This window comes from Pleurodeles waltl, chromosome 3_1 (assembly GCF_031143425.1).
Source record: "Pleurodeles waltl isolate 20211129_DDA chromosome 3_1, aPleWal1.hap1.20221129, whole genome shotgun sequence".
Classification (NCBI taxonomy): domain Eukaryota; kingdom Metazoa; phylum Chordata; class Amphibia; order Caudata; family Salamandridae; genus Pleurodeles; species Pleurodeles waltl.
The window spans coordinates 1,688,692,439-1,688,710,036 of record NC_090440.1 but is presented as its reverse complement, the minus strand read 5'-3'; the positions used below and the strand labels follow the sequence as shown (position 1 = coordinate 1,688,710,036).

At 42.8% G+C, this 17,598-nt stretch overlaps 1 protein-coding gene across 2 annotated transcripts in view; it reads right to left on the bottom strand.

Moving 5' to 3' along the window:
- The window catches only part of COL6A2 (collagen type VI alpha 2 chain), a 102,458-nt gene that overhangs the window by 71,801 nt on the left and 13,059 nt on the right, over positions 1–17,598 (bottom strand). For both annotated transcript variants that reach the window (XM_069225484.1, XM_069225483.1), the window contains exons 2-5: positions 10,984–11,115; positions 6,133–6,743; positions 5,259–5,279; positions 4,035–4,100 (exon numbers count right to left, since the gene is read on the bottom strand). In XM_069225484.1, coding sequence (XP_069081585.1) covers positions 4,035–4,100; positions 5,259–5,279; positions 6,133–6,743; positions 10,984–11,086 — 801 coding nt within the window. In that variant the 5' untranslated portion in view covers positions 11,087–11,115. The remainder of the gene's footprint in view (positions 1–4,034; positions 4,101–5,258; positions 5,280–6,132; positions 6,744–10,983; positions 11,116–17,598) is intronic.

Below are 17,598 nucleotides of genomic sequence, written 5' to 3'. Positions count from 1 at the left end.
CCAGCCTGTCTGTTCCTCCCCACTCCCAGCCAACCAGACCACACCTGACCTTGTGCTGCTGTGACCACGTTCGAGTCAAGGTCCTGAGTCTGCGCCTTGTGCGATCATCACCGTCACGAAGATCCTCTTAGGGATTGGTCATGAGTCTCTAGACAACACTAAGAGCCAGCCACTTTAATCCTGCGAGGCAAATGTAGGTGGCACCGTGGGACAATAATGGAACTGGGGCAGAGAAGGGGCAGTGAAGACAAGTGTGTAGTGGTGGGGGAAGGAGGAGAAGCAGGATTCGGGAAAGATTGATTTAAGGGAAGATTTGGTGATTGTTACAATTTATAACACTCATCGAACCAAACCCATAATCAGGACTTCCCATAATGCTGGTTTTCCACGATGAATTCGCAGTGCGTCACATGCATAGGAGACACTACATTTCCATGAAGTAAATTTTGTTTTGTGTTATAAACGGAATAAAATAGACACTATTTCTAAAACTTTCTATATGAAATATGTGGCAGGTGTCCACGTTTATTGACAATTCGGAATTCCCAAAAACAGCTTGTGGGTGGTAACTTTATGTGCCAAATGCAATGAATGTGATGCTACATTAGAAAATGCAGCACAGCCAGGGCCTACTGTTGCAATGCATGTATATCATTAGGAGGCCGGCCGACATATGTATCACCCTTTGCTTCTCCGCTATCGAGTTTTCCCCAAAGAACTGTGGTAACGTTACTAACGTTACCACAAATATTCGGAGAAAATTTGACAGTGGTAATGCAAGGGGCATATTATGTGCCCGATGTGATGCATCGTTAGAAAATGAAGTCCGCAAACAGGGTCTACAGCAGTGGTCTACAAACTTTTTAATGCCACACCCCCCCAGTTGGAAAATAAAAATCATTGGGCCCCCCCTCAGAATTTTTCACAATTATTTTATAAAGATGGCAATGTTTAAATATGTCTAGACCTATTTAAACATTGCAGTTAAGTACCGTTAACTTTTTGAAGATGCAATGACATACTTCTGCTTAAAACAAAGCCCTGTTATCAGTATAATGTTTCTTTTGGCTAGAGCCTGTCACCCCCCTTTCCCTCCCCCCACACCAGGATCACTTGAGGCACCCTCAGGGTGGTCCGCACCCAGTTTGAAGCCCTCTGGCCTACAGGAATGCAATGCCAATGCATGACCATATAATTTGGCGGCTGTCCGGGATATTTATCACCCTTTGTGTCCCCGCTATCAACTTTTCCTCGAAGAATTGTGGTAACAATGTTACTGCTGCAAGACTGCTGCATGTGATGAGTGTCTGAATATTGGATTAAATTGTTTTTTTAGGCGCAGCAGCGACCTCGCGGAAGTAACTTCAGCAAGGTTGGGTCTGCGGTTAAAAAATCTAATTAATTCAATATTCAGACACACGCAGTTACATGTGATGCAGTTCTAGTCAGAACTGAGAATGAACCTGTATAGTTAGTGGACCACAGCGTTTTGGAGATCTGTGTTTTTATGTCTAAAGTATGAGAAGGCCACGTGGAATTCCTCAAGCCTGCAGTATTTTTTGTACATTCGTGGATTTGCTGCTGCACTTACCACATAATTCACAATCTATTAGATATTTGCAGACTTCACCACAAAAACGAATCAAATGTTAATAAAAACACTCTAACTGTCATTTGCAAACTAATAATTTCTTAGGTGTTGAGTGTTGTATTCACAGGTTAGAGGTGAGTGTGCTGCCAAGAACTGCAGGAAACAACATCCCACCATATGTCAGTGCAATTCTGACAGAGTGAAACAAATGCTTCCCTTGAGCTTTGAAAGTGTTTCCTTTCACTGCGCATGTTAATTGTTGATTACTTTAGAAACACTTTCTTTCAAGAGGGATCTCAGAACATAAACGATCCCAAGCATGTTGCATCACCTTTTAAGGCTTAATATTTTGAGTTTTAAAGTGCCCACTAGTGAGACACACACACCTAACAAATATATAATGTACGGCACTAGTCTGAAGGGTATCTTTTAATCAAAATGTGTGCCTTTTGGGGCCTTACATTGCGTGCAAAGTGTAAAAGTAAAACATAAGTGGGGTGTACTGAATAAAAGAGGCACACCATCTATTGCAAGGTGCCCAAACATCTCCCCTCTTGCATGTCCTAGTCCCTCTATTGGCGTCCTTCACTTTCGGTATGGCAAAGTTGGTTCGGACCATCATTAGCTGGCCAGATTCAGGTGATGTAAGTCTGATTTTAAAACAATATCTCTCCAGTTTGAAATACACTCCTTCTTAGACAGGAGCAGGCCAGTAAGTATCATTCTTTGCTGTCTACCTTCTGTTAACAGAGCAGCATTTTTACATCCGCCGTTTGCTGACAGACTTGTCTGTCATCAGCATATAAAATATATCTCCTTATTGATGTCATAATTACACTTTCACAATTGCCTTATTAACCTTCTTGCTTTCTCAAATGTGCTTGAAAATGCACCATTTGCCCACTCTTTTTTCAAAATTTTCTCGGTGGGAGATCACCACCACCCCCTCTGCCAACGAACCCACCTTATGATGGTCAGGCAGGCTTGCTATGCTCGCTTACCACAGGTCACTCACCCCAAACATTTATGACCCACCACGTTCAAATGTCACCATCCGCCATTAACTTTCTCCATTATTAACTGTGTTCTATCTTTGTCTAATTTTTCTGCCTTGTCTTGCTTACTCTTGCTCTATGCCAAAGATGACGAAATAAATGTAAGTCTCTGTCTCCAAAATGAGTGTAGGTGCCAGCTACCATCACAAAGTAAACAATGTTCTGAATTTGAGATTGAGAAAGTTGGCTCTGTTGTCTCAACTGCTTTTAATTCAAGTATCATGCAGATGAAATAGAGTTGGTGGGATGTATCACTGATCATCAACCTTTCTCAAGATTTCAATTTGTTGGGTAAGTACGGAAAGCCGTCATCAAAAGAAATCCATTTTCCTCCACTGAGATTTCCTGTTCAAATCCAGAAAGGGCAGAGCTTTCACTTCAGAAATAGGCCAAAGAGTATTATTGGCCATTTCACATTCAGCAAATTGTTTCAATTATTAAATTAAGTTGTGCATTTTTGACTTTGGAAGTGGTGACTCTGACCCATTACAAACAAATGTTTACAGAAAGGATATTAAAGAAGGGTGCAACTAATTTAGGGATGTCAGATATGACAGATTAGGGCTACCACAGGCAGTCACTAGGAGCTGCTCCTCTGAGGGCATGCATAGAAACCGGCAGATTTCCTGACTAATTGCTGCCTCTGTAAGGTAGATCAGAAGAGACAGAGTAGACTCATTTTAGGGTCATATAAAATATCTGCTTTAACCCTAGCAGCCTTTCCAGGAATTGGCATCGCGAATGTCACATCATGCATCCTTTGACCTCTCTCCATGACAACAAAGGGCTGATCTGCTTGTTCCATCGTTAGCCCTTCAAAAGAGCCTCTTGTTTCCTGTAGAGGGCACATAATTAATAAAAACTACAGAAAGTAAGCAGATCTCTCTTTACTTTCATGTCATGCCACTGAATTAGACCCATGAGAAGAAGGATAGCCATGGTAACGCCAGGGGTACCACAGGACAAACCATCAGCTGCTGCTCCTGACCACTCCTAATTGATGTCCATACATTTTCCTGCAGTAAAATGAACTACTTTATTTATAAGCTGGCCTACCTCTCTTGAAAAGGATAGACACTGGTAACAATACAAAAATATTTCATTATAAAACAGGGGATCATGGCAACCTTCTAGAAATTACAGTGGATTAATCTATCAGAGGTGCAGGAGCAAGAGGTGTACAAACTCCTCAGAGTACTGCAGGTGATATATACCAATAAACTTGACTGTCAATAATAGACTTCAGCTCTCGAGACCCATGTCAAGCCCATTCTGTGCTCCACTGTCCTGTTGTTTATATCAGTAAAAAACACCTTTCATTGGCGCATGGTGAACAGGTTCTCCTGTGAACACTTTGGCTGTAATTGCCATGGTGTGCCAGTTCATACCTTCTGTCCTCGGTACCCCGCTGGTCCAGGAGGTCCTGGGATTTCCAGGCAGCTCATCTTGTAGCACTGCAGGGAAGAGAAAGTAAATACTTTTAGAAGAGAAAGTATAAGCGGCATCCAGATTGTCAAGACCAATGGAAAGTGACAGACATGATTTGGGTCATCTAGCCGCAAAAGTCAGGTCTTTCTCTGTGCTGCAAGAGGAGGTCTCAACATCTCTAGTGCAATGAAGACACAATGATACCACAGGAGGTCGGCTACTGTAAGGTGTCTGCAAGATCCTCACCGTATACCAGCAGTAGGGGTGTATCAGATTAACACTGAGGCCCTGATTTATACTTTTTTTGCGCCGCATTACTGTCATTTTCTGACGCAAAAGCGGCGCAAACGTACAAATTACAATTGTATTTTGTAAGTTTGCGCCGCTTTTGCGTCAATAATTGATGGTAATGCGGCGCAAAAAAGTATAAATCAGGTACTGAGTTTCTAATATCGACCCACAAGAATATTGACTGGAAAATAACAACCAACAATAAGTACATGTTTGTAAGCAATGACAGGGTTTTAGAGACTGACCGGCATCACAGAAGCGGGTCATAGAAGACGGGCCAGAACAGCTTTTCCAATCCCTCGTTCGGTAAATAAAGGTTACAATGGGATAGAAACTGCCAGGGTGTAAATAAAAGTTACTTTTTTTGGCCAAGTGAGCTTCTGCAGCAGTGCAGGACGTCTCTGGCTGTGCTGGAGTCGTGCCAGTATACTGTAGGGAGTGTAGACGCGAGACCAGGAGTTCCTAGCACTCAGTGAAGAACTCAGTGCAGGTGGCCACGCAACATGTTCCCCCACCAGTGTAACCCCCATAGGGTCTCCCCAAGCTCCTCCTCCCTGGTTTAACACTGAGGCACGGTGATAGGCACAGGGGAAGGTGGACCTTTCTCACCCTGAGAAGAATATAGGACTCTGAGAAGTATCACCAGTGATGGGGAGCGTGGGGTACCATGGCACAGGGAGACTCCCTGCACCACTGGTTCGTCATGATATGGCAGGAGGTCCCCACCAGATCATCCTTCAAAGATAACACCATTAGATTAAGTAACATTGGGGCACCTCTTGCTCAGACCGAAGTGCAATCAGATAATAGTGTACATTTATGAGTTGTGGTATGGTACTTGATGTTTAGAAACAGGTGGGTCAGTCCACTTCTTCGTTGCAGCTCACACTCACCTCTGCATAGGCTTCATGTTTCTGTCACAAGAAAAAAAGAAAAGAAAAGACACAAATTAGTTGCAGAAATTCACTTTAAATCATGTTCACTATCAACTCTATTATCATCCGCAGGCTCTGCCATCTCACTGCTTCGAGAGGAACTCTACTGACTACAGCCTCTAACTTGAATTCCACTAACACTTTCCTGGTCTCTTGCAGCCAGCTGGGATCGCATATGTATGTGCTCCCCCAAAATCCAGCAATTGTGCTCGCCTTGCATACTTAACCTGACCAGCATTAGAGACAATGCACCTCTCTGTGGTACAAACAAACTTTGGAAATCCCTCACAATGGCAGACACAAGCACAGACTATGAATGTCCTGGTAAGCCCCTAAAGGCACAAGTCATTACATGACCACTATACTGCATTGACTGAATGTACACTTCCTTGTCATGGCCTATGAGTCACGTGTATGACGTAGTGCAGGCCTTACCACCCCTGCTTGTTCCACCCCTTAAGGCACATATCCTTACCATGACCTCTACGACATTCAGGAAGTCTTAGTGTCTACTGCCACACTGGTATGTCCCTGTTGATGTGCTTCTCATGACCTATTCACTCCTTCTGTGTGTTAGAAAATCTACACATCTAATTAGGACCAGACTGTAAATTACCTTTCTAGGTGGTAGAGGCTTTAGAGTTATCCTGCCTCCTCTACCCCTTCAACAAAAAGGGCTATTCATTATTTCTATATCTCCTTATTCCTTGGAGGCAAATCTTTCTACTAGGACATTTATGCTGCTGCAGGAGTTAATTTCATTGTACCTCCTTGGTCTCTGAAGACGCCTGTTGGTACCACTATTTCTTTGTTGCCTGCATGCATTTCTTACCATGACCTGGATGATCTTATCAATGGTGGCCTCGTCGATCTTTAGCAGATCCTCGCTGGTGGTGACTGCGTAGTTGCTGCGGTAAAGCTCATGTGGGTGGTAAGCTATCTCACGCAGTCCCTGCTCATACACATCATGACTGGGTGCCACAGCAAAAGACTTGATACCAGCATCGCGAGCTGCGTCTGCCTGATGCTTTATTCCACCACAGGGGCTTCCAGTCACGTGGCCATCGGTAATGACTACTGCGTACTTCACAGATTTGGTGTCTGGTCTCTGACTCTGCAGTATCTGACTGGTCATGTTGGAGATTGCGCAGTCTGTGAATGTTCCACGGCCTATGTACTGAATGTCCTTGAGTCTTCTGAGGTAGTCGTTCTTATCAGAGGTCATTGGGCTGTACACCCTCACTTCATCTGAGTAATGGAGGCCAGCATACTGCCAAGTGATAGCCACCTGGTTCAGGTATGCCTCACTCTCCATTCTGTCCAAAAAGAGGGGGATAAATCGCTTGATGTTGTCCAGCAGGCTCTGGATTGGCGCTGTCTGAAGAATAATGCTCTCCGACGTGTCAATCAAGAAGTAAACTTGGATAGGGCAGTCAGTTTTTTCTGTGTGCAAAACATATACATGTGTGTCAGTAGAAAAATAACATATGGTTGATAAATTGGTGTGACAGCCTAAAGCCAAGGATTTGTTATACCCTGTCTGTGCTGGTTGTGTTACAGAATTTTTTTGTGTTTCTGTATTTCACTATGACTGTTATGTTAGTGTGCCTGACTGATTGTGGACTTGCATGCTGTACTTTGCTTTGTGTTTCTGAGGTGAGAGAATGTTCTACGTTGTATGGTTTGTGGAGTGTACTCTGGCAAATTTTGGTTATGGCTTTGTGTGGTGAAGTGGTGGAATCTGTTTGTTGTGCTTGTGTGGTGGGTTTCAGCCGATGTAGTTGAGAAGTGCACACTGCTTGTGAATTTATGTGGTGAATTGTGTTTGTTGTGGACAGTAATTGTACAATGAACCTTGGCTGTAAGTTTTCACAGAAGACAGAAGACTCTGCTTAGGGTTATGTGAAATTGACAGGCTGCACATTTTCCTGATGGCTTTGGACTTAGTGTTGATGTGATGTTGTCTGGTTGTTGAATTTATGTAGAGGAATTTGGTAGTGTTTATGCAATAGATTCAGGTTTTGGGGTTTGAGTGTTGGACACTGGTTGTGGACTTGATTCATTTGGCGAAGGGTTTGTGTGGTGTTTGTTTGTGTTGTTATGTTTAAGTGATGAACGCTGGTTGCTGAGCTAGTGGGATAGGCTCTGACAGTAGTATTGCCTAAAGAACTCTGGCTATGATTCATGAAATGGATTCTACATGCAAATTTGCCTGATGATTTTTTTCAATTGGAGGTTTGAGCAGTGTACTCTGGTCGTTGTTTTCATGTGATGCACTTTAATCTCTGGATTGTTGAGGGCCTGATCTAGAGTTTTTGCAAAACAAGCATTTATAAAAATATACCTTACATCCTTTAGCAGTAATACATTTTAAAAGACACACAAAGATTCAATTTCTCTTTTCATGTAAATTTTTCTCAGGAAACAGGTCATCAATTCTTCTTTGCCAGTGGCTATTCATTCTTCTTTGCAAAAATGAAACAGGAAGGAAGAGAGGGCCAGATGTAGCAAGCATTTTGCATGGTGCAAACTGCGAAAATCGCAGTTTGCGACATGCAAAATGCAGATTGCGATGCTCATTCACAATTTGCGAGTCGGTACCGACTCGCAAATTGTGAATGCGACTCGCAAATAAGAAGGGGTGTCCCCTTCCTATTTGCGACTCGAATCGCTATGCTAAATTGCTTTGTGACCGCGAATGCGGTCGCAAAGCAATTCGCAGTTACCACCAGTGTCACACTGGTGGTAACCCATTCGCAAAAGGGAAGGGGTCCCCATGGGACCCCTTCCCCTTTGCGAATGTTGCCAAAAAGGGTTTTTCAGAGCAGGCAGTGGTCCAATGGACCACTGCCTACTCTGAAAAACCGAAACCAAATGGTTTAGTTATTTTTTTTATTTTGCAACTCGTTTTCCTTTAAGGAAAACTGGCTGCAAAATAAAAAATAAAAAAACTGCTTTATTTAAAAAGCAGTCACAGATATGGAGGTCTGCTGTATTCAGCAGGCCACCATCCCTGTGAGTGCAGGGACTCGCTATGGGGTTGCAAAATGCGACCCACCTCATTAATACTAATGAGGTGGATATTTGCGACCCCATAGCGACTCGCAGACGGTGTCTGAGACACCGTTCTGCATCCGATTTTGTGCATCGGAAATTGCGAGTCGCACCGACTCGCAATTTCCGATTCGCAAAATCGGAAAATGCTACATCTGGCCCAGAGTGCTTTAGGAAACTAGGTTTTCTTAATTGTTATAATTTATTTTTCAACCCTATCAAATTGCTGTTGGAGCTATATGAAATAACACTTATGACATTGCATATGACATTTGTGCTTTTATTGGTGCTCTAAAGCAACCTCTTGACTACTTAAGATACAGATTAAGGCAACACCTACAATTTGCTAAATGTATAGAGAAATGCAGAAAATATATAATGATGTAATGTTCACTCACTGCAATTCATATATACGTTGTGCACATGCCAGGGATAATTAAGCTTAGAAATCCGTCAACTGGGAAGTTTGTTAGGAGAAAGGTCCCCTGCATGTATTTGAGAAGATATGTCGGGTTGCCCAGGAACACATTCTGGACAGTTCTGTATGTGTTACTCTCAGTGAGCTAGACAATCATGTAAGCTTTTAATAAACTTGGTGTGGTTCTCTGCCCAGATGGTTACAGGTGCTTTTGTTTTTGGACCGCCATCTCTAGTTTTATATAATGTTAAACATTTTTCTTCTCTGAATAGTGTGTGACCACTCAAGCCCGCGATGCTGAACGGGCATTTAGAGGTTGCTAGGCACCAACTGTAGTAGTTGATATCATAAACCACTAGTGCCTTTGGGCCATAATACTTGTCACTCCAGCTCCATAATCAGGTCCTCCTCTGTAGCTCTTGACTCTCTCATTGTAGCAGGGCCGAGCAGTCAAGTTTCACTTAAGAGATTGCACATCGAACAACAGATTATAATTTAAATGTCCTAGCAGTTCCTACATTTAGAAAGAAGGGGACTTTATTTACAGATAAGTAAAATGTTCCACACTTAAAAGAGAGATAATTGTTAAAGATCAAAAGGTCATAGCATTTTCTAGGATAAAGTTAGGATCCTGCCAACTGAAAATCATGACTGTAATATTCCTGTTTTTGAGCTATGCATGTTTAAAGTTGTGTGCCCACATTGAACATGTTATCGGTACAAGCATCACTCCAATCCTGTTTCATTGTTTAAGACTAAGAAAGCTCAGTGGGGTACTTGACTGATGCCAACCAAGAACTATGTCCCACCTGATAGTGACAACTGGACCTGCTGTAGTGGTCTATATCAGTCTCCACTACAGGGAACTACAACTACATTGTGCCACTGTTTCTGCTATCACTACATCATCAAGGTACATTTCTCATGTATTCGACCACTACCTAAGTGCCACTATATCGACCCTAACTGGTCTCTGCATCTACGCTGACTTTTTTTTACATATTTGATTCTGAATTATTACTTTCTTACTTGTAATTGTACCCCTCTTCTTTTTTTGTACAATTCAAATGTTGTTTTATGATACATAACCTGACCCCAATCTTTAAATGTAGCAATTAATTTTAAAAGAGTTGAATGTAATAACTGAAATATGTTTAATAATTCTATGGTTAATTTAATTTAATAACCCCAACATATAAATATATTTATTAATTCATAATTAATTATTGAAATGTAATAACCTTCCTTAAAATTTAAATCTGCACAGAATAAACCTGGGGTTGGGGTGCTCCCACCTCACAAACACTACTGTTAAATGTATTACATTTCTCTGTATTTATTTAATTAACCCTTACACTAGTTAGAGCTAATTCGTAATTAATTTACATTACTTGAAATTAACGTAAAAAATATGTATTTGGGGAACACCATATCCCTCTAATTCTTTCTTTTCTTATTTTACATGTATTGCTTTGATTAATGAAATTAACTTTGATATAATTGAATTTAGTTTTAATGACCTCCTATCCCTATTTAACCATTTCCTTACTTTTGAGGATTTAGTGGTTTGTGATGTAGTGGTCCTCAATATAGTTGTTTCTAAAAAATAATGGAGTTGATGTATTTGTTAGACAATGTAGTGGACTTGAAATAGAGTGGGTGCATTCTGGTAGTCTCTTTAAGTTCACTAGATGCTTTATGAACTTGACTTTGGTACCCTCAATATTGAAACTTTAGTGGGAACCCTGTTCCAGTGCTGTTTTTTTGGCTTACTGGATTTTGGATTATTTTCTTTAAGAACTCAGCTGTAGTATGCCAATCTACTCACTTGCTCAGACTTGCTCAGGAGTCACTGAGACACTGAAGCAAATAGATAGGCAGTATAGTGACTACAGTATAAACTTGTGGGTCATAAAATCTCTTGTTTTTTATCAAAATTTTAGGTGCCCTAGTTATCTACCTTTGAAAGAATACTATTCCTCTCTGAAGTTATAACACTGACTGGACAATAAGTTTTATTGGCGGATTTTGACTGTTGGGTTTGAGGAGTGGACACTGGTTATGGTTTTGTGAAGTGGACAATGCATAAAGAGCTTGTAATGGTCTCTTGTTGTGAGTTTGCTGGTGGGCTCTGATTGTGGATTTGCCTTCTTGATTTGGGTGCTTGATCTATGAGCATATATGTGCTGGATTGTCTTAATCTCTTCATACCTGTACAAGAAGGAGAGCGTGCCACATCTGTGGAGTCCAGCTGAGCGAGCAGGGACCCCAGCATTCCACAAAGGATGAGGCCAAATAAGATTTTCCCAGCCATCTCAGCAACTCAGGCTCCGACCTCACCACCTGTTAAGAGAACAAAAAATGTTTCACTGTACAGCAAATAGCGGCACTAGACGTTCAGAGATGTGAATGCATCTATCTAAGCAATCCTACTAACCTGAGGGCACATGATCAATCTGGTCTGAGAAAATACTACTGACCTGGGAAATCTGATGGAAACCTACCATCCTGGGGCATACTACCATTCTGGTGAACACTACCATTCCAGGAAGCAGGGACATACTTAGAAACACTGTTGAACTTAAGACCACTCACAGTCTGGGAAATAATTCTGACTTGGGCAATGTTGATGACCATTGCAGAGGTGCCCAGCTTAGACAATGCTACTGATGTGTGCTATCACTGCTCATGTAGGTAGCAGATGTCTAGAAGCTGAGATATAATTCCCATCTGAGGTATAACAATGACTTCAGCTCACTGCTGACCTGAGGCATAGTGATAACCTGTGGATGCTGTTGGCATGGGGATGCTCTGGTAACTGGATGGTCCAATGACATTTAATGTGATTATCTAACACTAGGAGGACACTGCCAGCATACGGGAAACTAGGTAGCATACTGGAATACTTAAACCTGGGGACATTAATACTTTGCTGGCTTACCAATGACATTGTGGAGCACTGACAATATGGGAAACACGGATGAATGCTGTAATTGTAAACACTGTAATATAAGGAAGGATTACCCCTTCGACTGTTTTTAGTCAGTAGTGACCTGAATAGTAGTAAAATCAATGTGTCGAATGTTAAATAGACATTATACAATTCAGAAATCAGTGGCAAATGTGGTTATATTTCAGAAAAGACTATTTATAATAATACATAAAGAAAACAAATTAATAAGATTGAGGGAAAGCCATACGAAAAAGTCATCATGCAAGTAAAGGACAACTTAACACTCAGTGAGTGGTTAAGTGCAAAAGCCGATAGTACTCTAAACAGATATATATATTATATATATATTCACACACAACATTCCAAGATAAGGACACCATTATGTTGAAAATACAAAGATAAACAGCATGCTCTGGTATACATGGAATTCACCGTTGCGGAAAATATGTTACTACAAAATGCTGCTGAAGAAATTGATTAATTCCTTGAATGTCTATTAAAAATAAATGTGCATGCTTCATGAAGCACACACATTGTAAAAAGACTTGTAGCCCGACTGGAAATGTGTGGGATAGGTGTGGTATTTACTATACCTGGTACTGTCATGTGGAAGGGCATTTCCTGTTTGTGATAAATACCCCCTAGTCTGACTTTTTTAGGCAAGAATGAGCCGTAGCATCAGGAATCAGTGTTTTCTGCACTGAATTATGTATTTTTGCCCTTTTCCCGCTGTTTTGTACAGATCATTTTTACCAGATTTTCACAGGTGAAATTCGTCAGGAGAAATTGCAGAAGTGCAGTCATTATGCATGCAGTAAATATTGCATGTGGTATTTGTTGCACTACTCAGAAATAGGCCCTCATTTAGAGATGGATGGTAACAGGACTGCAGCCAAAAACTGATGCCTATTCTGTCTACCCATCTCTCACATCCCTCATTTCATTAAGGGTCAGGAGGTGGTGGTTTTCCTTATAATGGAGCCGCCTCTCAGGGGAACTGCCACCAGTGAACACAGTGTTGGAGGAACAGCTGATTCAGGACGGCCCCTCTCAAGTCATGTCTGCCAGCTTTTTTCCTGCCTGGGTTTATCCTGTACATAAGGGGGGAAAACTCATTGGGCCGTATTTATACTCCGTTTGCGCCGAATTTGCGTCGTTTTTTTCGACGCAAATTCGACGCTAAACTAACGCCAACTAACGCCATATTTATACTATGGCGTTAGAGGCGTCTAGCGCCAAAGTTCCCGGAATGTGCGTCATTTTTTAGCGTGAACCCCTTCCTTGCGTTAATGATATGCAAGGGAGGCGTTCCCGTCTAAAAAATGACTCCCAGGCCTTTACGTGGTATTTATACTCCCGGGCAAAAGAGACGCCCGGGAGTGGGCGTGGCTAAAAACGGCGCATTTGCGCCGCTTTTTAACGCCTGGGTCAGGCATGGCGTTAAGGGACAAGTGGGCTCAAAATGAGCCCAGAGTGCCCTCCCCTGCCCCCAGGGACCCCCCCTGCCACCCTTGGCCACCCCAGGAGGACACCCAAGGCTGGAGGGACCCACCCCAGGGACATTCAGGTAAGTTCAGGTAAGTATTTTTTTTTTTTTTTTTAATAATTTTTTTTGGCATAGGGGGGCCTGATTTGTGCCCCCCTACATGCCACTATGCCCAATGACCATGCCCAGGGGACAGAAGTCCCCTGGGCATGGCCATTGGGCAAGGGGGCATGACTCCTATCTTTACAATGATAGGAGTCATGTTGATGGGGGATGGGCGTCGTTAAAAAATGGCGCAAGTCGGGTTAAGACGATTTTTTTGCCTCAACCTGACTTGCCCCATTTTAAGACGCCCTAACGTCATTTTTGCCCAACGCCGGCGCTGCCTGGTGTACGTGGTTTTTTTCCACGCACACCAGGCAGCGCCGGTCTGCTTGCGCCGGCTAACGCCATTCCATAAATACGGCGCCCGCATGGCGCTTCAGAATGGCGTTAGACGGCGCAAATTTTTTTGACGCTAAACTGCGTTAGCGCAATTTAGCGTCAAAAAGTATAAATATGGGCCATTGTGTTTCTGCGTGATGTCTGTGTAAAAACAAAGGGGCATATTTACAAGCCCCTAGCGCCACCTTGTGCTGTTATAGGGTCATTTTTTTTATGCTAAGGGGGCACTAAGGTGGCTTTTCCCCCGCACTGTATTTACAAAGTGGCACAAAGCTTGCATTGCGCCCCTTTCTAGCCCCTTGCGCCACATTATGCCTGCGTCAGGCATAATGTATACAAGGGGGCATTCTGACACAGGAAGGCCTGAAAAAATGGCACAGTGAAATTTACAGCATCTCACTGCCCCATTTTTCCTGTCATTGTTAACGCCTGCTCAGAGCAGGCACTAAAATGACGCACCCATTTTAATCAATGGGCCTCGTTGCGCTTTGCTGCAGTAGCGTACATTTTTTTGATGTTAGTGCAATAAAGCGCCGCAATAGCATAAAAACTTTTGATGCTATTTTCCTAACGACCGCCATGGTGTGCCGTATTGTAAATACGGTGCAACCATGGTGTCATTAGGTGGGGCAGGAACGACACAAGAAAAGTGGTGCATCTGGACCAATGTACCACTTTCTTGTACATATGCCCCAAAGCGCTTCAAGTTCTGATGTCTCCATGGCATGATGAAAAAGCTGTCACTGTTTTTCACCTCCAGTCAGTGAGGCAAGAAACACTCTAAGGAAATACCCCAAAACATGGTGGGAAACTTGCTTCTACTGTCCTACCAACAACGACTGGACCACCTGCCATAGTTTAAATAAACACCTTACACTTCACTCAAGTACACACAAGGCTAAAAGAAGGAGGATAAAGACATAAGTGCATATATACACTCAGGACCGTATTTATGAACATTTCACGCAACACAATGCAGCAAGGCAGTGGGCAGGAATACACCATATCAATCAAGATATGGCACATTCCTGCTCTCTGCTTGTGCTTGCACACAAACGGATGCCTAGCGACAAAGCCAGCACCCTTGCACCACGGTGTGTTTCAGGTAGGAGAGTTTTTGTGCAGGAAGGGACACGTTTCTGAACGAAAACAATCCTCCAAGGCTTTTTTCTCTTTTTAATGTGCTTCAGAATGCAGAGTACAAGGAAAGAGGAAAAAACAAGGAAGAATAAAGATGTTTCTCCTTGTTATGTCTCTACTGGGGAGGCATAGTATTCTAAGGTCTACCAGTATTGATAAATCTGGGAATGCTTCAGAATCTATGGATGGATGCATGGGAACACCCACGCTCCACCCATGGAATGCCTCCCTGGTGCAGAGTATCACAAGGCAGGGGCTTGCGCTGCCTTACGGTATTCCAGATTAACAAAGCCACGCAGGGCAATGCAAGGTGGCATTGCGTGACTTGGTAAATCTCATCTAGGTTTTGTGTCACCTTTGCGTAACCTTGCATGGGGCAAGGGAAATGCAAAATGTTGATAAATATGCCCCTAATTATTCATGCAGCATGCGCATTGTGTGAAAGAGAGAGCAGAACAGCACCATATCTACTGAGACATGGTGTTATTTATCTCTGCTGGTTCCAGGTACTTTTTAGCTATCCTGCACCTGAGTGCATGGGTGTGCGTGTGATGTCAAGGGAAGGTTTTATAGTGGAAGGGTACCCTGTCAGGATAACATATTAAACTTAGACAAAAATTAACACATTCTCCTCTGTTTGTCTGGTGTACAGTCCTGCACACCTGCAAAGTTGGAAAACTTTTGAAAAAATAACATTTTTCTTAAACTTTATGCCTTACTCAAGGAAGCCTTATTATGTGGCGTAATGTCTTCTCTACCTTTTTAGAAGATTGAGTTTTGCATGCAATTGGCGGTATGGGAATGCCTATGTACCGCACATGGAACGCTCTCTTAATGGAAAGTAATGCAAACTGACAAAAAGCGCTATGTTTTGTTACTTTCGGGCTACTTTCCAATGCACTGGAAAGTAATTCACAAAACAATAATTAGAACTTGTTTGCATCACTTTTGTAATACAAACCTGGCAGGCAGAAGATGTTATTAAACTTTTCCCGTAGTGTAATAAATCCATATGATGTAGTAAGTTTATAAAATATATCTAAATATATGATCAAAAACGAGACACAACTCAATACTTGAAATAAATAATTTTAAAATGATATTAGTAGCTGGCTTCACGGTAACCGTTGATGTTTTGATTAACAGAACCAAGTTATGCACATGCAACAGTCATAAATATGTATTCAGAAGACTTAGGGGGTCATTCTGACCCTGGCGGCCGGTGACTGCCAGGGTCACCGACCACGGGAGCACCGCCAACAGGCTGGCGGTGCTCCCGAGGGCATTCTGACCGCGGCGGTTCAGCCGCGGTCAGAAAGGGTAAACCGGCGGTCTCCCGCCGGTTTACCGCTGCCCCATTGAATCCTCCATGGCGGCGGAGCGCGCTCCGCCGCCATGGGGGTTCAGACACCCCCTACCGCCATCCTGTTCATGGCGGGAAACCCGCCATGAACAGGATGGCGGTAGGGGGTGCCGCGGGGCCCCTGGGGCCCCTGCAGTGCCCATGCCAATGGCATGGGCACTGCAGGGGCCCCCGTAAGAGGGCCCCACAAAGTATTTCAGTGTCTGCTTTGCAGACACTGAAATACGCGACGGGTGCAACTGCACCCGTCGCACCCCTGCAACTACGCCGGCTCAATTCTGAGCCGGCGTCCTCGTTGCAGGGGTATTTCCGCTGGGCCGGCGGGCGCTCTTTTGGAGAGCGCCCGCCGGCCCAGCGGAAATGTTAGAATGGCCGCCGCGGTCTTTTGACCGCGGTGCGGTCATTTGGCGGCGGAACCTTGGCGGACGGCCTCCGCCGTCCGCCAAGGTTAAAATCAGGCCCTTAAGCTTCTGAATGTGGATTTGGGACCTGAGGCTTTGGTGAGGAGTTTAAAACGCTGCTTAAAGAAATTGTAGTTTTTTTTCTCCAAGGCACCCACTAATCATGACAGAGTAGGCATCTTGATTTAATCACAGATAATAGCAAATTCATTTTGAAAAACAAAAAAGGATAATTACCATAAACGAGTATCCGTCAGCTGAGTTGTGTGAGGAAATAAGGTCTGTAAACTCTGCACAACCTTATCATTGACCAATATTTCCATTATTTGTTCAAAAAACTTTATTTTTGGGGGGGGAATCTCTAACGAAATGTAGGAATTGTGTTAGTGTTCTGCGCCATAATCGTTATTTTAAATTAATTGTAGCCTTGTAATTGTGCCAGATTTTTTTAAATTGTGCCAGCTTCATATATTTTCTGAAATCAGCGAAATTTTAAAAAACGTTACCGAAGCTGGCCGTGGAAGCAAAGTCTGTCATCATTGTTCATCACTCAAATAAACCAAAAAAGATAGAAAATGAATGTATTGGTATTAAATCCTAAGACTTTTCACATACATAGGAAAAATCCGCACTAATTTCTGAGACCGCATTTTTAATTTCATAGACAATATAGGTAGGTGTGGAATGCAATAAAGCCTTACATTGTGTGAAAAATAGTAATTTGTCCATAAGCAGATAAAAAGCATGGAAAAGCAGTTGGTTTTTGAAAAAAAAAAACAATAAAAAAACAGCTAAAATTGCCTTTGTCCTATATGTGCAAGAAGGCAATCTAAACCAGCCAGGCTTTCACCAAAGAAATGACGAGAAGAAGGAATATTTTCCCAAATGTTAGGGACTTGCGCTGAAAATCTTTGCTGCTCTTTGGAAACCAGTTTGGACCACGGCCCAGTGCCTATAATTAGGCACATGTGATTTAACCATGGAAAGCGTCTCTAATCAAGGAGTTGTTCAACGGAATGGTGTACTCAGAGCCAACGTA